Source organism: Capsicum annuum, chromosome 2, assembly GCF_002878395.1.
Source record: "Capsicum annuum cultivar UCD-10X-F1 chromosome 2, UCD10Xv1.1, whole genome shotgun sequence".
Taxonomy (NCBI): Eukaryota; Viridiplantae; Streptophyta; class Magnoliopsida; order Solanales; family Solanaceae; genus Capsicum; species Capsicum annuum.
The window spans coordinates 132,273,246-132,292,106 of NC_061112.1; the positions used below are offsets into that span (position 1 = coordinate 132,273,246).

General features: G+C 35.3%; 3 protein-coding genes and 1 pseudogene across 3 annotated transcripts; 1 reads left to right on the top strand and 3 right to left on the bottom strand.

The window, feature by feature from the left end:
- The first annotated feature begins 2,313 nt into the window (after positions 1 to 2,313).
- Positions 2,314 to 5,537, top strand: LOC107854092 (berberine bridge enzyme-like 22). The gene is made up of 2 exons (XM_047407825.1): positions 2,314 to 2,610; positions 4,083 to 5,537. The coding sequence occupies exons 1-2, from the start codon at positions 2,314 to 2,316 to the stop codon at positions 5,535 to 5,537; spliced, it is 1,752 nt and encodes a 583-aa protein (XP_047263781.1).
- Positions 5,538 to 6,648: 1,111 nt separating this feature from the next.
- On the bottom strand, positions 6,649 to 8,327 carry LOC107854091 (annotated as a pseudogene).
- Positions 8,328 to 8,802: 475 nt separating this feature from the next.
- On the bottom strand, positions 8,803 to 10,961 carry LOC107854099 (berberine bridge enzyme-like 22). The gene has a single exon (XM_016699090.2). The coding sequence runs from the start codon at positions 10,789 to 10,791 to the stop codon at positions 9,100 to 9,102; it is 1,692 nt and encodes a 563-aa protein (XP_016554576.1). The 5' UTR covers positions 10,792 to 10,961; the 3' UTR covers positions 8,803 to 9,099.
- Positions 10,962 to 12,332: 1,371 nt separating this feature from the next.
- Positions 12,333 to 17,718, bottom strand: LOC107854098 (the record flags this gene model as incomplete). Its single annotated transcript, XM_016699089.2, is given in 2 exon segments — positions 12,333 to 13,800; positions 16,611 to 17,718. Coding segments are annotated over 2 exon segments (2,160 nt in total). The 3' UTR covers positions 12,333 to 12,747.
- Positions 17,719 to 18,861: the final 1,143 nt, after the last annotated feature.

Sequence of the window (18,861 nt, forward strand, 5' to 3'; positions counted from 1 at the left end):
ATCCTTCATGTTTCTCTTTACCATATACCTCTACGTGGATGTCTCAGCTTTGAGAGAATTAATTTGGTGAAATAGAGCTTCGGTTGTGGAGCTTGGATGGGAGAGTTCAATTTTGGAGCTTGGATAGGAGAGTTCGGTTTTGGAGCTTGGATAGGAGAATTTGGTTTTGGTGGAGGAATTTTTCTTCCAAGTCCTTCTTGTTGGACTTGATCAATTTGGGGGGAGGTGGCCTACTTAGGTCTCGGTTTTGAGGATAATTGGAAACTTGGCTTATGGTATTTTGTGGTGGTCTTGGATTATTGATCGTTGGATGTAAAGTTTTGGGAGTAGAAGCACGAGAGTTTCTTCGACTCTCCAAACGATCCAACTTCTCACAAAAAGATGTCATATTTGAGCCTAATCTATCAAGACCCGCATTCATTCTAGCCACTTCACGGGAAAGGGTTTCAATCCCGGCCAAAATAGCACTAAGAGCATTGTTATCCATTGTAGCCAAAAGTTACCTACAAAACACAAATAATTTAGTTGTACAAAGAGGTGACGTGGCAGCCTTTGATTGGTTGCGGATAGGGATGTGGAAGCCTTGGAATGGTTGTGGAATTTGAAAATTTTAGTGTTTTTCCAACTTGTGGAAGAGTGAATTCGATTTTGGAGGGGAAATACACAAGTTTTAGAGACTTTTCCACATTCAAAATAGGTTGAATTTCTTTGCACCTTTTGGGCAAAACACCTTTTTGAAGGGTGGTTGGCTCTTTCCTCTTTTGGTTAGTCTTGAAAATTCCCCTTACTCCCTTTTGGTAACTAGTATTTTTGAAAGACCTCTTTGTCCCTTACTACTTTGGTATAGTCTTGGAACTTATTTCAAGATAAACAAGAAGACTACACTCTTCCACTTGGTCTTAAGATCAAACACTACTTATTAAAGGTTCTTCTTGTCTCAAGACATGAAGATTGGCCAAGAACCTTCAACAAGATTTGAAGACCAAGGTTCAAGTTGAACCTCCCAACAACAACACCTCTTTCAACACAAATCCATAACCACAATACCAACAACACACCTTTAAACGTTAAAATTTTGAATCCACCATAACAACACCAACAACAATTCGGCCCAACTTTTGAATCCGCACAACAACAACACAAGTAGGAGTTCAACTTATATCTTGACTCTATTAGTGTTAGGGAAGAACAAAACAACACTAATAACACTCAATACTCACGAAATATACCTAGATCTAAACTCAAAGAATAAATCTTGGCCAAGACAACAACAAGAACAACAACTTTCTTGGCCAAGAACACCAAACTCAAGAACACAACTCTTTTTGTGAGATTTTCAACCTTAGACACCTCTTCTAGTGTTAGAAAACCAATATCTAACACTAGAACACACAAAACACACAAAAATCACAAGAAAACTAGGCTTCAAATTTTGGCCTAAACACAAAAACGTGGACAGATTACTATTTTGAGCTTTTCAGATTTTTTTTCAACACTTTTTTTTATTTTTGAGTGAACAAACCCAAGATTGATCTCGTGGGAACGAAATCAATGATGGATCTGATACCAAATGATACCAAATGGTATCTAAATGAGCATAAAACAGTCCACAAGTGACCCGCAAATACCCGTAACAAGCAAGACACAAAACAACACAAGGAAGCAAACACAAACTTAATGATAAAGAAGATAGATAACTTGACACAAAGGAAACATGTAAAGTAGTAACTAAAGAGTTTATTAAACTCTAAAACCCCTACAAAATACGTTAACAAGCACCAAGTTCTTACGACGATACAAGAGCGGAGTCCACCACTCAAGCACCAACATTTCTAACAAACAAGCAATCACAAGAGATTCCACCCTTGAATGCTATCCTAGTTACAAGATTTGGTTTTGTGCCTCAAGGAGAGAGGACTTGGTGTTTCAAAAGTTTAAGACTTACAATAATCAACCAAAGAACTAAAGACCTAAACTAGTCTATTTATAGACTTATTACAAAATTAAGGTGAAATGACCAAAAAGGCCCTTTAATGAATGGCTTCAAGTAGGCGCCCTTGGAGTGCTATGAAGGATGGTTTTGGTGTCCATTTAGGTGCTCCTTTGCACTTCATTTGAATCCACCAAGTCTTGGGTCCAGCGCACTATCTTAAGTTCATATCCGTGATTATTCTTGTATCACATTGTATATACATCCTTCTGATAGCGCAGGTGCGTCTCTAGTACCTGTTTCTTTTGATGGTGTTGGTTATCGATAATGGAGGAGAGGTGTGGTCCAATCCCTCTCAGTGAAGAACAAATTAGGGTTTATCAATGGAGAGGTGTGATAAACCATCACCAACATCTCCTAATTATCGACAATGGGAACGATGTGGTGCTATGGTCCCATCTAGGATTCTAAACTCGATAAGCAAAGATATCGCCGATAGTGTAGAATATCTGTTTGATTCCCTGGAATTATGGAGTGAGCTAAAAGATCGGTACGATCAGACAAATGGAGCAAAATCCTGCCAAATACAGAAGGAGATCAATGATCTCAGTCAAGGAACATTAGATATCACTACATATTACTCTAGGATGAAGAAACTTTGGGGAGGAGCTAAGCACCATGTGTGTTAAGGGCCAATGCAGTTGTGTGTAGTTGCAGAGCTAAGGAGACTATGCATAAGGACGAGCAAAATAGACAATTTCTCATGGGTCATAACGAGGTCTACACTATAATCTGAGGCAGTATACTTATGATGAACCCTTTGCCCTCCATGGCACAGGCATTTGCATTGCAGGTTGAAGAATAGAAACAAAGAGAATTTTAGTCTAATCCGCACATCTTTGCAGAATCTTTTCCTCTTAATGCTAGCTCATCAGGTTATTACACAGTAAGTTCCTCTTACCTTAAAGTTGGCTCATCTGGAAATCTCAGAATGAAATAAATAATGGTGATACGTAAGCACTTGACGATGCTAGTTATCTTATACATAGAGGGAAAGAAGTTTCAAATACAACACCACCCCAGACCGTGCCACGACTAGCTAAACCCATCTATATATAATCTTATCTCTAGATTTATTCAAGAATTTGATTTTGAGTCTAGTACATCATGAGAAAAAGGTGTACAAATGAACAAATTCTTAACTACTATAAAATAGAAATAATTGTTGTCATGCAACTAAGAGGTCATGGGTTCAAGCCGTGGAAACGATAATGTTGCGTACAATAGATCAATAAGGTTGCGTACAGTAGATCCTTGTAGTCCGACCCTTCTCCGGACCCATCGCATAACGAGATCTTTAGTGCACAATGCTGCCTATACAATAGTTTAATTTGAGAGGTAATCACTTGAATATTTATCCTTTCCCCATAGCATAATAGCTCATGCTCTGTCAGTTTAGTTATAGAAAGCCCATTTTATCATACTACTATGCAATCTTTTGCATGAAGCCCCTTATATTGAAAAAAATAAAAGAAATTGATAGCCTTCAAATTCTGTGTTTTGCTGTTTTAATTTTTTGTGGCAAAGTACAGTAACTGTTACTCTTAGGCCCTTGAAAAACTTTTCTAGTGTCTTCCAACTTCCAAGTGTTGGGAAATAATGTTTGGGTGAAAGTTAAACCGTTGATACTTTCCTCCGTTTCATTTTAATTGACTCATGTTAACTTGATATTGTTTTTAAGAAAATATTTACTAGAGATTTATTTCACTAAACTGTCCTTATAAATTGGACAAGTGAATAAATTGAAAAGGTATTTTAGTAAGGGGAAATTAGTCAAATGGAACGAAGGGATTAAATCAAGAACTAATATACTCCATTCAAATACATGACTTCATCTATATAAATAGTAAATCCAGAAATAACATTCAAATAAATTTACTTCCATCTCGGTATTATTTTAACCAGCAAAAAAATGACCCCTAACTTCATATTAATAAATAGTAAATAACATTCAAATACATTTACTAATTCCATCCCCGTATTATACTAACCATCAACCAAACGACCCCTAACTTCATCTTTATAAATAGGATTTTTGGAAGAGTATTGTACCTTATTCTTTGTAATTTTGAATCCCTTAAAAGTCTTTTAGATAGCAATTTCCTGCAAAGAAGGCTCTTATGCTTCTTCTATTCGAAAGAGAAGAAATGGGAAGCCTTCAATTCTCTTTGTTTTACTCCTTTCTCTCTTTTTGGCAAAATGTTACTCCCATGAACAACAAGAACTTCTTCATTGTCTTTCTACATACTCCGAAAGCAACATTACACAAAATATATACAACCCAAATTCTCCAACTTATACTTCTATCCTGGAGTATGCTCAGAAAAACCCAAGATGGTGGAATTCTTCACATCCCATTTTCATTGCCTCCCCCAGAACAGAAGCCGAAATCAGGCCTGTCATTCTTTGTAGTAAAAAAATAGGCCTACAAATCAAGATCAAAAGCGGTGGTCATGACTATGAAGGCATATCTTTCCGCTCTGAATCCCCCTTTGTTATGCTTGATTTAAGCAACCTTAACGAAATCAAGATTGATTTAAATGAAGAAACAGCTTGGGTTCAAGCAGGGGCGACCCTCGGCGAGCTATACTATGCAATTGCCAAGAGGAGTAAAGTTCATGGATTTCCAGGCGGTGTCTGTTTTACTGTTGGCACTGGTGGACTCATCAGTGGCGGTGGGCTCAGCGCATTGATGAGGAAATTTCGCCTAGCAGCTGATAACGTTGTAGATGCACGTGTGATGGATGTCAATGGAAATATTCTTGACAGAGAGATGAATGAAGATTTGTTTTGGGCGGTAAGAGGAGGTGGAGGAGCAAGTTTCGGTGTTATTCTAGCATGGAAACTCAAATTGGTTCGTGTCCCTGAAAAGGTAACTATTTTCTCGATCCATAGGAAGTTAAATAGCAGCCGAGATCTACTCCAAAAATGGGAAAACATATCACACCAGCTCCCTGAAAATTTGTTCATTAGGTTACTTATTCAAAATGGGGGTGTTGAAAGGCAAGTGGAATTATTTTTCCAGTCACAATATCTTGGGCCTGTTGATGAGTTAATTCCATTGCTCAGACAATACTTCCCCGAGTTTAATTTGGAGCGAAATGATTGTTTTCAAGAGGATACTACTGCTGGTGCAGTGAAAAGATGCTATGAACTTTCTTGGATTCAGTCAGCCTTTTATTTCTATTTCAGAAAAATAACCTCACCACTTGAAGTTCTGCTTGATAAGACTATTCCAACACAGAAGCATTATTACAAAGGGACATCTGATTTTGTGAAGACTCCAATTCCGGAAAGTGGTTGGGAAATGATAGAAAGAACATTCTTGGAGGAAGCAGGACTGCCGATGATTTTGGAGCCATTAGGTGGAAAAATGAATGAAATCTCTGAATCTGAAACTCCATTCCCTCATAGAAAAGGGAATTTGTATAATATTCAGATCTTCATTTTTTTTTCTACAATTACACCTATCTCAATCTTTTTAAATTTTAGTTATGTGCTCGTAACTTGTTGGAAGATTAATTGGAATATATACCTCAATTTCTGATACAATCCATATATGCTAATATCAAACACTTACACCTCTTTACCATGAAAATACTAACCCCCTACGAGGTGTATCCATTACTAAATTATAATTTTTTTAATGAGATTTTAAAAAGAAGATAAACATATTTATTTAAAACTTTTATTCACACCTTTAATTAAAAATTAATATTAAGTTATTCTGAAACAAGTATTTTTGAAATTTCAAAAAATAGGAGATGTGCAAAAATTACTTAATAAGATGACTAAAACTTTCACGTATTTTTTTTTTGTCCTTCAAAACTCTCAACATAACGACGTTATTCCTATTACTTTTTTTTTTTCTAAAAATATTTAAAACCTTATAGTGAATCGTTGAGATAATTCTGCACAGGAAGAATAAATTAAACAAACTAAAATAAAAATGGGTATTTTTAATACAATAGAATATTATAACTAAATAAAAATACAAATAACTTAGACGTCTGAAGTGCAATTAAGTTATTACTAGCATAGGATTTCCTTAGTCTAAAGACTGTAAGTGTTTAATTTAAAATTCAGGAGATGTATAACGTATATACATAGTACTGGGTCATATAATAGGTGAGTCTGCTATAATTAACCTAAAAAGAAACTAAGGAGATGGGAGGAGGAGGAAAGTTATCGCCAAAATTTAAATTTACATTTTTCCCTCAATGCTCTACATTATTTTCTGCAAAAATGTAGGACTTCCCCTAGTGCTAAACGAATTACTGCACCTGTTATTTAAATCGAATCAATTAATATAATTTAGTAACACATGTTCTGTATTATTTACTTTTCTGCTCCTTTTTACTTGTCGTGATTTTTTTTTAAATTCAAATAATATAAATTTTGCTCAGCATTTTAGTATGTATTTATCAATCATATAGAAAACAGAAAAATTGCAACTTATAGTGTTTGTCATACAATTTTTAAATATTTAATTAATTTTAAAATATTAAATTAATATAATATGATTTAGCTTTGAAAATTAGTTAAATTAACTTAAAAAAAAAAAATGAAACATACAACTAAAAAGGAATGGAGGGAATAGTTGATTATCTATGTAGGAAAAACCTTGCATGGAATGTAGTCTTTCTCAGCTATATATATCAATGTGATAATTGATAAGGTGGTACACTTTGTTCACTTCTAAAGAAATTTTGGGATCCACGTTGCTCTTCACTTTAGTCAGCCTCTCAAAATTTCCCTTGAAATACTTTTCACCCCATATTTTGGCCTTGGAGTAGCTGTAGTCCTCTTGATTAATTCCCAATCCAAAGTCTCTGTAATTCAGGTATGCAGTTCTTGGTGATTTTGCAACATATGGCTTCATTTCCTTGCACAGTTTCCTCAACCATGCTACCTTCTGGCGTGATATACTCTCACTGTTATCGCTCCAATAGACCAAATACTGAATATTATACAAAATTTCCCTTTCTAAGAGGGAATGTGATTTCAGATTCTGATATATTATCTAATTTCCCACCTAATGGCTCCATAATCATCAGGAATCTTTCTTCTTCCGAAAGCAGTCTTTCAATCATTTCCCAACCACTTTCTGGAATTGGAGTCTTCACAAAATCAGATGTCCCTTTGCTGTAATTTTTCCGTGTTGGAATTCTCTTTTCGAGCAGTACTTCAGGTGAATCATTTGGTTTTCTGAAAAAGAAATGTTAGGCTGATCTGATCCAGGAAACTTCTTGGCATTCTTTCTCTGCATCAGCAGTAGTATTCTCTTGGAAGCAGTCATTCCTCTCCAAATTAAACTCAGGGAAGTATTGCTTGAGTAGAGGAATTAATTCATCAACGGGGCCAAGATATTGTGCTTGAAAATAGAATTGCACATGCTTTTTAGTAATATTTCCTGCTGATGAACTGCCATTTTGAACTGCAGCTCTGATGAACAAGTCTTCAGGGAGTTGATGTGATATGTTTTCCCATTTTTGGAGGAGATTGTGGTTACCCTCTAACTTCCTACGAATTGTGAAAACAGTAAGCTTTTCAGGAACGCGAACCAATTTGAGTTTCCATCATAGAATAACACCGAAACTTGCTCCTCCACCTCCTCTTATCGCCCAAAACAAATCTTCGTTCATCTCTCTGTCAAGAATATTTTCATTAACATCCATCACACGTGCATCTACAACATTATCAGCTGCCAGGCCAAATTTCCTTATCAATGGGCCAAGCCCACCACCACTGATGAGTCAACCAGTGCCAACACTGAAGCAGACACCACCTGGGAATCCATGAACTTTACTCCTCTTGGCAATTGCATAGTAAAACTAGCCGACGGTCGCCCCTGCTTGAACCCAAGCTGTTTCTTCACTTTAAATCAATCTTGATTTTGTTAAGATTGCTTAAATCAAGCATAACAAATGGGTATTCAGAGCGATAAGATATGCCTTCATAGTCGCGGCCACCACTTTTGATCTTGATTAATAGGCCTACTTTTTTACTACAAAGAATGACAGGCCTGATTTCTTTTTCTTTCATGGGGGAGGCAATGATGAGGGGATGTGAACTATCATGCTTTGGGGGGAAAGAAGATGAATTTGCTCATATCTATCCTTTCAGATAATTGAATTTATAGAAATGAATTTGATGTATTCATAAAACATATGAAAATTTAAAGGGCTCAAAATGAAGTATATTCATTTTTTCAAAATGTTCAAACATTATTTTACATAAAATGGTAAGAATTTAAACCCCATCAGGTGTTTACACCAAACATATGCTGGATCTCGATTGTTACTTCAGTTTCTAGGAATATCTCTATTGTTCTCATGTGCTGGATACCAAGGTGATTAAGATTATTATTGTATATATGATAGAGAGAGTTCAAGGATGATAACAGTTCATAAGGAACACTTTTACGTTATTGGTTTATTAAAATTCAGTCTAGGAATAAAGACGAGATTAATTACAATATTAAAATCACAATGTTCTTTAAGATGATCATTAATTAGCTTACAACGCACAGCTAATTAAAGAACCAAGCATGAGATTTCTATCTTAATAAACATTAATGTTTAAAGTGTTACAAATTTTAAGTAACTGATATTTCATTTTAGTAAAGTTTTAATATTTCCATTGTTGTCTGAGAAATATCTATGCATGTGATATAATTAAGAGTTCGTCAGCTAGCACAAGAGAGATCTTTCATGAACCAATTGCCTACAAATATATACTCGTATTAAGTTAAAGTCACAAGGGTAATACATTGAAACTAGTTACTATAATCACTGATTAGAGCACAATTAATTGCTAATCTGATCACCATATACTTTATTAACATATGTTGTTGAAGTTTATGGTCCAATCACCATGCTTCTGGATCACATAACGTTCACACAATGTACTACAGTAGAACATAAAATATACTTTGCGAACAATTTATTAATATTTTAATAAATATTAAATTCTGAACCCATAATTTTAAAAGTACAATGGATTCAATGGTAAGAATTTAAGGATGAACTCATCAAGCACAAATTTTCCATCCAGAGTACATTTGTACTCACTTTTGCCTTAGTGGATACATTTGCAGAAAGTACATATCAGAATTCCTGTAATTCGGGTGGTATGTAAGAGCTCGGCCATGCTTCTTCAACTAAATTAGTCAGTCCCGGAGTAACATAAGGTGGAATGCTTTGTTGGTATCTGAAAAAGTTTTCTGGATCTACCATACTCTTCACTTTCGCTAACCTCTCAAAGTTTCCTTTGAAATACTTTTCACCCCACATTTTGGCCTTGGAATAGCTATAGTCTTCTTGGTTGGTCCCAAAATCAAGATCCCTATAGTTTAGATAGGCAGTCCTGGGAGAATTGGCCACAAATGGCTCCATTTCCTCGTAAAATTTTCTCATCCATCGCATCTTTTTGCTCGATACATTCTCACTGTTATCATCCCAGTTCACTAAGTGCTGAATGTTGTACAAGTTTCCCTTTCTGTGAGGGAAAGGAAGTTCAGATTCTGAAAATTCATCTACCTTTCCACCCAATGGTTCTAATATGATCATGGGCCTATCCTCTTCAAGAAACAATCTTTCAATCATTTTCCAACCCTTTTCTGGAATTGAAGTCTTCACAAAATCAGATGTTCCCTTGAAGTAATTCTTATATACAGGAACACTGTTATCCAAAAGGACCTCAAGAGATTCATCGACTTCTTTATTGTACAAAAACAAAACAGATCCGATCCAGGGAACTTCATGACATTCTTTCTTCAAGCAAGGTCTCTCAGTGCAATTTATCACTGGTTCTTGGAAGAAATCTCTGTGCTCCAAATTAAATTCAGGAAATTTTTTGTTGACAATTGGAATTAACTTATCAACTGTCCCAAGAAATAGTCCTTCAAATGTGACTTTGACTTTCTTTTCTTTTCCTACTCCATCATTTTGCATAATCATTCTGAGGAAGAACTCTTTAGGCAGTACGTAAGCTGTATGTTGCCATTTCTGGAGGAGATTTATAGTATTTCCCTCGACCATTCGATGAACCCTAAAAACAGAAACCTTTTTAGGGACATGAACCAGCTTGAGGTTCCAAGCAAGAATGATCCCAAAACTAGAACCTCCACCTCCTCTTATGGCCCAAAAAAAATCTTCTCCCATTGATTTTCTGTCAAGAATTCTCCCGTTAGCATCCATTACACGCGCATCGACAACATTATCTGCTGCAAGCCCGAATTTCCTCATCAAAGATCCTAGTCCTCCACCACTAATTAGCCCACCACTACCAGTAGTATAACATATGCCTCCTGGAAATGCATGTACTCTACTTTTCTTAGCAATTTCATAGTATAATTGTCCCAATGTTGCCCCTGCTTGAATCCAGGCCACTTCTTCCTTTAAATCAATGTCGATTTCATCAAGATTGCTCATATCAATCATGACAAACCGCGATTCAGCACGAAAAGAGAGACCTTCATAATCATGTCCACCACCCAACACTCTAATTTGCTGGTCAAACTTTTTGCTGCAAAGAATGACAGGTCTAAGTTCAGTTTCCTTACGAGGGGAAATAATGTAAAGGGGATGTGCAGATGAAGAGTTCAACCATCTTGGATTTTTCTGTGCATGTTCAATAATAGATGAATATATTGGTGACTTTGGAGCATGGATTAGTACTCCTGTGATGTTACTTTTGGAAAATTGACTAGAGATACAGTGGAGAAAGGCTTGTTGGGCATAACATTTTGACAGCAAGAATGATAATAACAGAACAAAGAGAAGTTCAAGATTCCTCATTCCCCTTCTTAGCAATGACAAGTGTAGGTGAAGAATAAAAGGAAATAAGAAAGTACATCCAAAAGTAGATCAGCTAAGGGGGACATTTGCAGTAAAATGACAAAGACTTGAGGGTGTGTTTGATATACATAGTCAAGTCCATTTCAACATAATAAAAGGGGATATGTCAGATGCAGATGAATACTGTTCTTATTGTATGGCAGGTATTACTCCATTTTAAAATTTGTGGTGTTTTTTATTTTTAAAAAATAATGTTTAACATAATCAAGAAGATATTAATAACGATTTTCATTCTACATTTATCTAAATGAAAAAAACAAGAAATTACTAAAGAGATACAATTTTTTCAAGTTATTCATTAAGATTAAGATAGTAAAAATACATTTTGCTTTCTGTAAATGAATAGTTTTCTCAACGGATATGTCCAAACTAAAAACTCACTACGAAGAAACCAGTGTAGTTTAGCAAAGACTATGACCTAGGGAGTTGAGCAATCCAAATTAGCTGGCAAGAAGACATTTTCTAATCTTTGCATTAAAACAATATGGTAGTATAATTAATTGGAGCACGAAAAGTCGATATTAATAAAAGCCAAAATTCGCATATAAAAAAGAAAGGAGCATGTGACGTTGTTGCAGTTCTCCACGAGAAAAATGGCGTGGGCCATGATTGAGATTGCAAAAGATTCTGCGTGTTATTTTCATTTTTTAATGTTAAAACAAATCTATTACTTCATCCGTCTCATTTTACTCATTTCAAAATTTTCTAACTTGACTGTTCATTTTATTTGTCATTTTTCATTAATCAAGATAAAACAATTTTTTTGTTTTTTACCCTTTCATCATTTTTCATTAATCAACACAAGCCAGTTTTTTTTCCCTTTTTTACCCTTAGTGTTAAATTATTTTTTCTCCAAATTAAAATGTAAACATCATTTAATAGGGATACTATGATAAAATAGCTATGTTATTAATTATTTTTTTAATCAATGTTCAATGTGAAATTGAAACGAGTAAAATGAGACGGGGGAGTATAAAAAAGTATAGAATTAAAATCAAATTTTCATTAGTTATCTTTGAGATAACATTAGTTGGATTCACGATGTCTAACTAACTAATGCAATTAAACATATAGCAGTAGGGACCAGAGGCAATTAAACATATAGCAGTAGGGACAAGAGGAGCAAGTTGGGAAGCAGTTGATCGTTGTCTTGGCAGCTTACCGACCATGGCCTCTTGTTGATATTTCATGCATTTTATCTTTTAAATCTGTTGTACTTAATTGTTCTACGTATGTTCCTTTGGACAACAAAGCCATACTATTTTAATTATTAATTTTGCCGAACATATAACCGCTTGCATTTTCCTTCATACGCCGTGTAGTTGCAGCCATTCCTCCATTACTGCCAGTAAAGCAGCTAATAATCATATCAGCTGAAACCAAGATTTATTATTTACATCATTACAGTAATATGTAATGCGTCTTGACGAAAATCCAGGAATCAGTGATAGCAATTCACCTGCCCTCGACCACCACATCCATCACAGTCCATTTAATGTTTATTTCGAAATAAATCTAAAAATCATATGGCAATTCAACTCCCAGGAGTAACAAGGCTATGCAAAAAAAGGTTTAAAAATGAAAGAGCTGCAAACATGATAACAATCACAACTGATGCATCTGACAACAGAGAAGACATTTATAAGTCAAAAACTTATTAGTTATTCTGTGTCGATGAACAACTACTAGTCAGAAGGCATGGGCTGCATGATCGTAAAATGCAACTGGAACCATAATCAACTCGCTGCTTTGAATTTATGGAGACAACCTAATGGTGATTTCTGGATCACAATGAGGCAATTAATTCTTATAGGCTTCAGATCACTAAAACGCACTGTCATGAGCCAACTTCCAAGATAGATAGCACTAACTCGCCTTGTATGCAAAGGATCAACATCATCTTACAGATGGTCTCCTGCGAAGAAAAGTTTGAGACGCCTGGAGTTCTACTTTAAGTTTCTCGGATACTGCAAATCTCCGAGCTTCCATCAATCCTCGAAACTTTAGAGCATCTTGCACAAATCCACCAGCTATAAGTGCCTGAATAATCCTCTCGAATTCTTCTGGTCCCAACTGCTCCTGTTTTGCCTCCAAAATGCCAAGAGCTTGAAGAGCCTTTTTCTCATCATTAGCTCTTGCATACATGTCACATAGGCTAATATGAACCTTAAATGGAGGAGCCTCACCCTGCTCAGCAATTTTACCCAAGAGCTGTTCAGCTTCATCAATTAGTTGCATATTACCCATCCAATCCACCAAAACTGAATAAGTAGCCACCCCAGGCTCAAAGCCATCTTTCTCAAGCTTCAGTAAAAGATCTAAGGCATCATCCAGCAGGTTCTTCTTCTCATAAGCTGCTATCATGCTAGCAGTGCATCTATCATCTGGCTTGAGTCCAAGATTAATCACGCTATCAAACCAACCCCTAGCATGATCAGGGTCACCAGCCTTTCCATATGCCTCAACAAGTAACGTACATGACTCTAAAGTGTGCTGAAATCTGAAAAGCATCATTGTATTTGCTATTCTTTGGGCTCCAGTAACATCACCATGCTGAACATATGACCTCAGGAGGGCCATAAAGATCTCCTTTGAGGGTGTGATGTCTCTTGCCTCCATTTCCCTGATCAATGATTCACCCAACTTTGGGTTGCCAGAATTTACATAGGCTAGGATCATGGAATTGTAAACCCCCACCTCTGGTAGGAATCCTTGGGTTCTCAAACTCTCAAATGCAGCTTTTGCTCGATCCAGATCACCTGCTTTGCTGTACATGTGAAGCATGGTTATTGATGTGAGAATATCAGGTACTATTCCATTTTCACTCATCTTTTTGATAATTCTTTCAGCATCTTCTGGCCGGTTATCTCTAGCATGGGCATCAATGAGTTTTGAGTAGTCACGTTTATTTGTTTGGAAGGACTCTTCACCAAGAACGTGTTCTGCAATCTAACATGTTTACTAAAAGTCAGGGTTTATAAACATTTAGCAACTTAAACTCAGATAGATGACTGTTACATGTAATGGTATATTATTTTGGATTACTGATTGTTGGTTCTTTTCTACTGTTGGAACTAATTAATTACTGCAAAAATAATTATCTGCGGAAAATTCTGTAATTTTAAACTTGATGTTATAAGATTAGGTCTATGGTGCTTAATTTTTTATGTAGATATTGATATTGATAGTAAGATATATTGTAAACATACTTTAATGGTGTTCATTATATTTTAGTCTGAGATTTTTCATTTTGACTCTCTCTCTCCCTCCCTGCCTCTCTCCCTCTCTCCCTCTCTCCCTCTCTTTTAAAATGAACTTTTTTCTTATTTCTCGTTCCTTACTATGATGAGGTTTTAAGCTATGAAGACAGATGAACCAAAATGTTCAGTGATGTGCCTCAACTACCTTCACTATTTGGTAAGAACTTCTATTGTTTCTCTTTTTGCTATGAGCGGGAAAATTAGGACTGCCTCCAGTGATGTAAATTTGTGCATTCCTTCAATTTAATTTACTCTTGGATTCCACATGCTTTTGAAAGTCAAATTTGCACGAGGTGAAGAAGGCGAGAAAATACATAAGACTGTTAGAAGTAAGTTCTGCACTTTTTTTAATTCTATATACTTAATTAGTTAGTTATAACCAAAATCGTTGTGCTTTATACACCATGCTGTACTGGATACACCTGTATACTTTAGGAACAAAGTAAGCGTTACTTCAAGGAAAACTTGACAATCAGATATCTGAAAACAAAAGAAAGATGGGTGCAACCCCAGTATGTGCTCAAATTAGATCAGTGTTCGATTTCTAGGTTTCGTCGTAAACCTAATTGGTTAATTACAACTAAATAAATCAATAGTTCTGACTGTATCTACTATTTCTTGTTATAGAGGTGCACACAATAGCTAAAAGAAAAAGTCAAACAGTTAGATGCTAAATACGAAATTTTCTGTTATGTTCCTTGAATATCAGTATTGTGAATTATAAGTTCCCTCTTTAGTGATACAGACTGCTTCCAGTTACGTAGCTCTTTAGTGATACAGACTGCTTCCAGTTACGTAGGAGTACATTTGTCTAGGGATTAAGCTAGCAGATCACAGTGCACCTCTAATTTGTTTCATATACTATTCTAACACTCCACATAGTTTTCTTAGAACTGCTGTCAGCTTCATTATGCAGAGGTGAAGAGGAATTCTGATATAATTAGATTTGCTTCACCTTAACAGATGGTTTTACACTATACTAATGTTTTCCTCTTATATAAACCCAGGAGTTTATGCAGGATGATAAAGTTAACTTGGTATAGTAAATAATAAAGTTTCATCCAAAAAATCAGTTCTAAGAAAACTATGTGGAGTGTTAGAATAGCACATGAAACAAATTAGAGGTGCACTATGATCTGCTAGCTTAATCCCAAGACAAATGTCAAAACCTCGTGCAATGTAGCCCAGCGCCCCGGCCTACTGAGCAAAAGAGGAGAAGGGATCAGTACGATGAAATCTGATAAAAGGCAGAGGAGGTAGTGTATAAGAAAACGGAAAATGGAAGGTCTGAAGCTCAGCTAGCTGGTGAATCTTCATGATCCCTTTTGACTTTACTTTCTCTGTCGTTTATTCGCTCAAGACTTCAAGTAATACTGTTCTGTTAAGGGGCTATCTTGGTAAGAAATTTTGGTGTTAGTATATCTGTTGGGTTACCCTAATGAAAATTTTTCGTAAAGGAGCAAACTTTGAAGATTGTTGGTGCTTTGCTAACTTGGGAGGTGCCAGGTGAAATGTTTGTTGTTATGTCATGTGTTTTTCAGACCGTAATGCCATGATGCGCCTATTTATTTACCACAAGAAGGTAATTAACAAGGTTTAAAGTCATAGAGGGATAATATGCAATCAACCTTAATCAAGTTACATTGCTTCCGACTGTTTTTTCTTTGTTTGTGTGAGTAAGGGCATTTGCCTGGATTCATTCTTTACCATTCTCATTAGAAGTAGATTTATTAAAAAAGGGTTTGTTTTTATGATCTGCTTTTTCATAGTCTTCTTTTGAATAACAGATCTTTATGACACATTCATGAATCATCCTTCAGTCATAACACTTACGTTCAATATGAGCTCACCTGAGGTTCGAGGAACAAAGAAATTTTCTAGAATTATTAGTTGCATCAAAGTCCAGGGAAATGAATATTAAGAGAAATTATAGAGATACAATAGGAAATTCCGTTAGTTAAATGGCCAAAGTGCTTAGGTAACAAACATTTATATTGCACCGATTTGAGAATCAATATGAGCGTCGTAAGAAGCAGAGGTGCAGCAGTGTAGCCATGTCAGAAGTACAATAGTTCAATTTTGATCTCGATATATTTATTGGAGGTACAACCAGAAGGTAGCCCTTCAGGTGTCATTGCATCAATACAAAGTAATACTTTGGTTTCACTTTTATTTCTCTCATGTGAAAGTAAATTGAACTTCAGTTACAACAAATATTCACTAATTTAAAGCAAGTGAAGATAACAACCAAATAAATAAATAAATAGAAGAAACCTAATCTGTTTATAAAATCCTATAGTTATATACATTATCAGTAAGAAGAACGCGCATTCGGGAACAAGTGATATTAAGAATATTAACTTAAAGTCTCCCACTTTTTGCAGGGTCATTCTGATTGGATCACAGTTGACATTAAAACAATGGGACGAATGGAAGTGAAAAAGCAACAATAAGTCAAAGTCATGCTAATAAGAAACGCTTAAACTGGAGAAGGAATACCTTCAAATATAGAGTAGCATTTCGTTCCTTCAATCTATCAAGTAAATTTATCCAGTCTAACCTGCTAGGTTGGAGAAGTTGTACCCATTCTGCTATAAGTGGAGAAAGATCATCTTCCTCTTGGGAAGAAAGAATTTTGTCGGTAACAATTTTGCACTTGCCATCAATTTGTTTTGGTTCTTGAGGCCACATGATTTTCTCAGCCTCGTGAATCTTGTCAGCCACTTGAGACCATTTGGAGTCCGACAAATCAAGTCCATAAATCTTGTAGTTAATCTTCCCACGCCTTTTTGGAAGAGACACAACTTTAGACTCTTCCTCATCGCGCTGCTCCACGGCGACCCCAATACCATTTTCAGCTTCTTTTTGTTCCTCCTCTTCCTTAAAACGACGTTCAAGACTGTGATAAAACTCAGTCTCCTCCATCTTCTCACGTGCCCATTTGAACCTATACTCCCTAAGCATCTCTCCACGTATACCAACTTCACCAGCAAACCTACACATCTCCTTTACCTCCTCAGCTTGAAGAAAGCTCTTCATTGTCTCCTTCCTTTTCGCTTTCTCCATATCTTCCAACACTACACTGCTCACCTCCCACACTGTCTTCCACAAATCCTCACTAAAATCCCCATCCCCATCCCCAGAAGCAGCAGAACCACCTTCCACTATCTGATCCAAACCACCACCCTGATTTTCCAGCTCGGAAACAACCTTTCCAACAATAACCAAAAGCATCCCATCAATTGTTTTCTTGTCAAAATCAGGATACACTTCCATCAGCTTTCCACGCATTATCCAAACGAATCTTGACAAGAACTCATTCATCGTATCGTCGTCGTTGTCATCCGTCTCTGATTGATCACTTAGCATTTCCGCACTCAATGTTTTACCACCCACCCAAGATGATGACGATGATTCAATTTTTCCAGCTGCTGCTGTTGTGTTCTGGGTGTGGAGAAAGCGACAGCATTTCGTCCAATTGGGAAGAGAGGGTGTAGTAGCGATTGGGGCTTTCGACAGAGAAGGACGACACACAAGGAGAATTCTGCTACTACTTTTGAGTTTTGACAATTTATCGATGGTTTGCTTGCTAATGAGCTGCTTCATTTTCTGATGTTCCTTCTCACAAAGTAAAGCAATGAATCTTAGGGCTTAGGGTTTTATTTCTATTACTACTATTTATTTATTTTCTTAATACTCACTCCGTTCTTTGGGCTTCGGGTTTTATAGTAGTATTTATTTACTTATTTAATTCAATACTCCCTCTATTTTAGTTTATTAGTTTAGATGTAGTCGTTTTACGTGTGTACCGTACAAATAATTTTATAAAGATAATCTGTAAACTACAATAAAATAATTTGATAATAGATATCAAAACAATATAAATAAATTCAATCTTTACATTACGAAATTCCTCAAAATAGAGATATCAAATCAATACAATTAAACCTAATATAATTCATCTAGCCTTTACCTAAAAAAGATTCCTCAAAGTCGACCAATATTCATCTACCACCTGTAAATTAAAATAAAATAATACGATAATCGAGATAACAAAATAATACAATTAAACCTAATTACACAAAAAATTCTCAAAGTAACCGATATTCATCTATAACTTGTAAACTACAACAAAACAATATAGTAATCATCACAAAACTCTGATCTTCGATGAAAACAATTCTTGTTTGATTGAAAATTTTGAACCGAAATAATTTATTATTCTAAACTTTATGAATATACTAAAATTTTATAAATAAAACTTATCTCAAAACACAAGCAAATTTATCTTTATAATCATAGGTACTATCAAGATTTTAGTAAATAACAATATTCTAGGCTAGGTTTAAACAAAGAAAAAAGGCTAATTATTTTATTTCCTTCCTTTTAGAAATAAGACTTAAATATCAATGCTTTCCTCACATATAAAATTTCAAACTTTTTCTTGCTTTCTTCTAAAATTATTATATTTTCTTTAATAGGTAAAATAATAGGAGAAAAAAATAGTTCCTGCCAAATTTTTTTGGAGATGTCAAATAAATAAAAATTAAAACATAAATTTAACCGACATTTTGTTTTAGGAAAAGTTATAGCAGACACAATATTAATAGTTTACAATATTAATAGTTGGCGTTCTAGATTTTTCCCAATCTTTTTAAAATTAAATTTAATTGATTTAGACCTCTTAAATAAATAAAACATTATTAGTTGTCATTAATTCTGATGACTTCTTATCAGAAAAGATTTTACC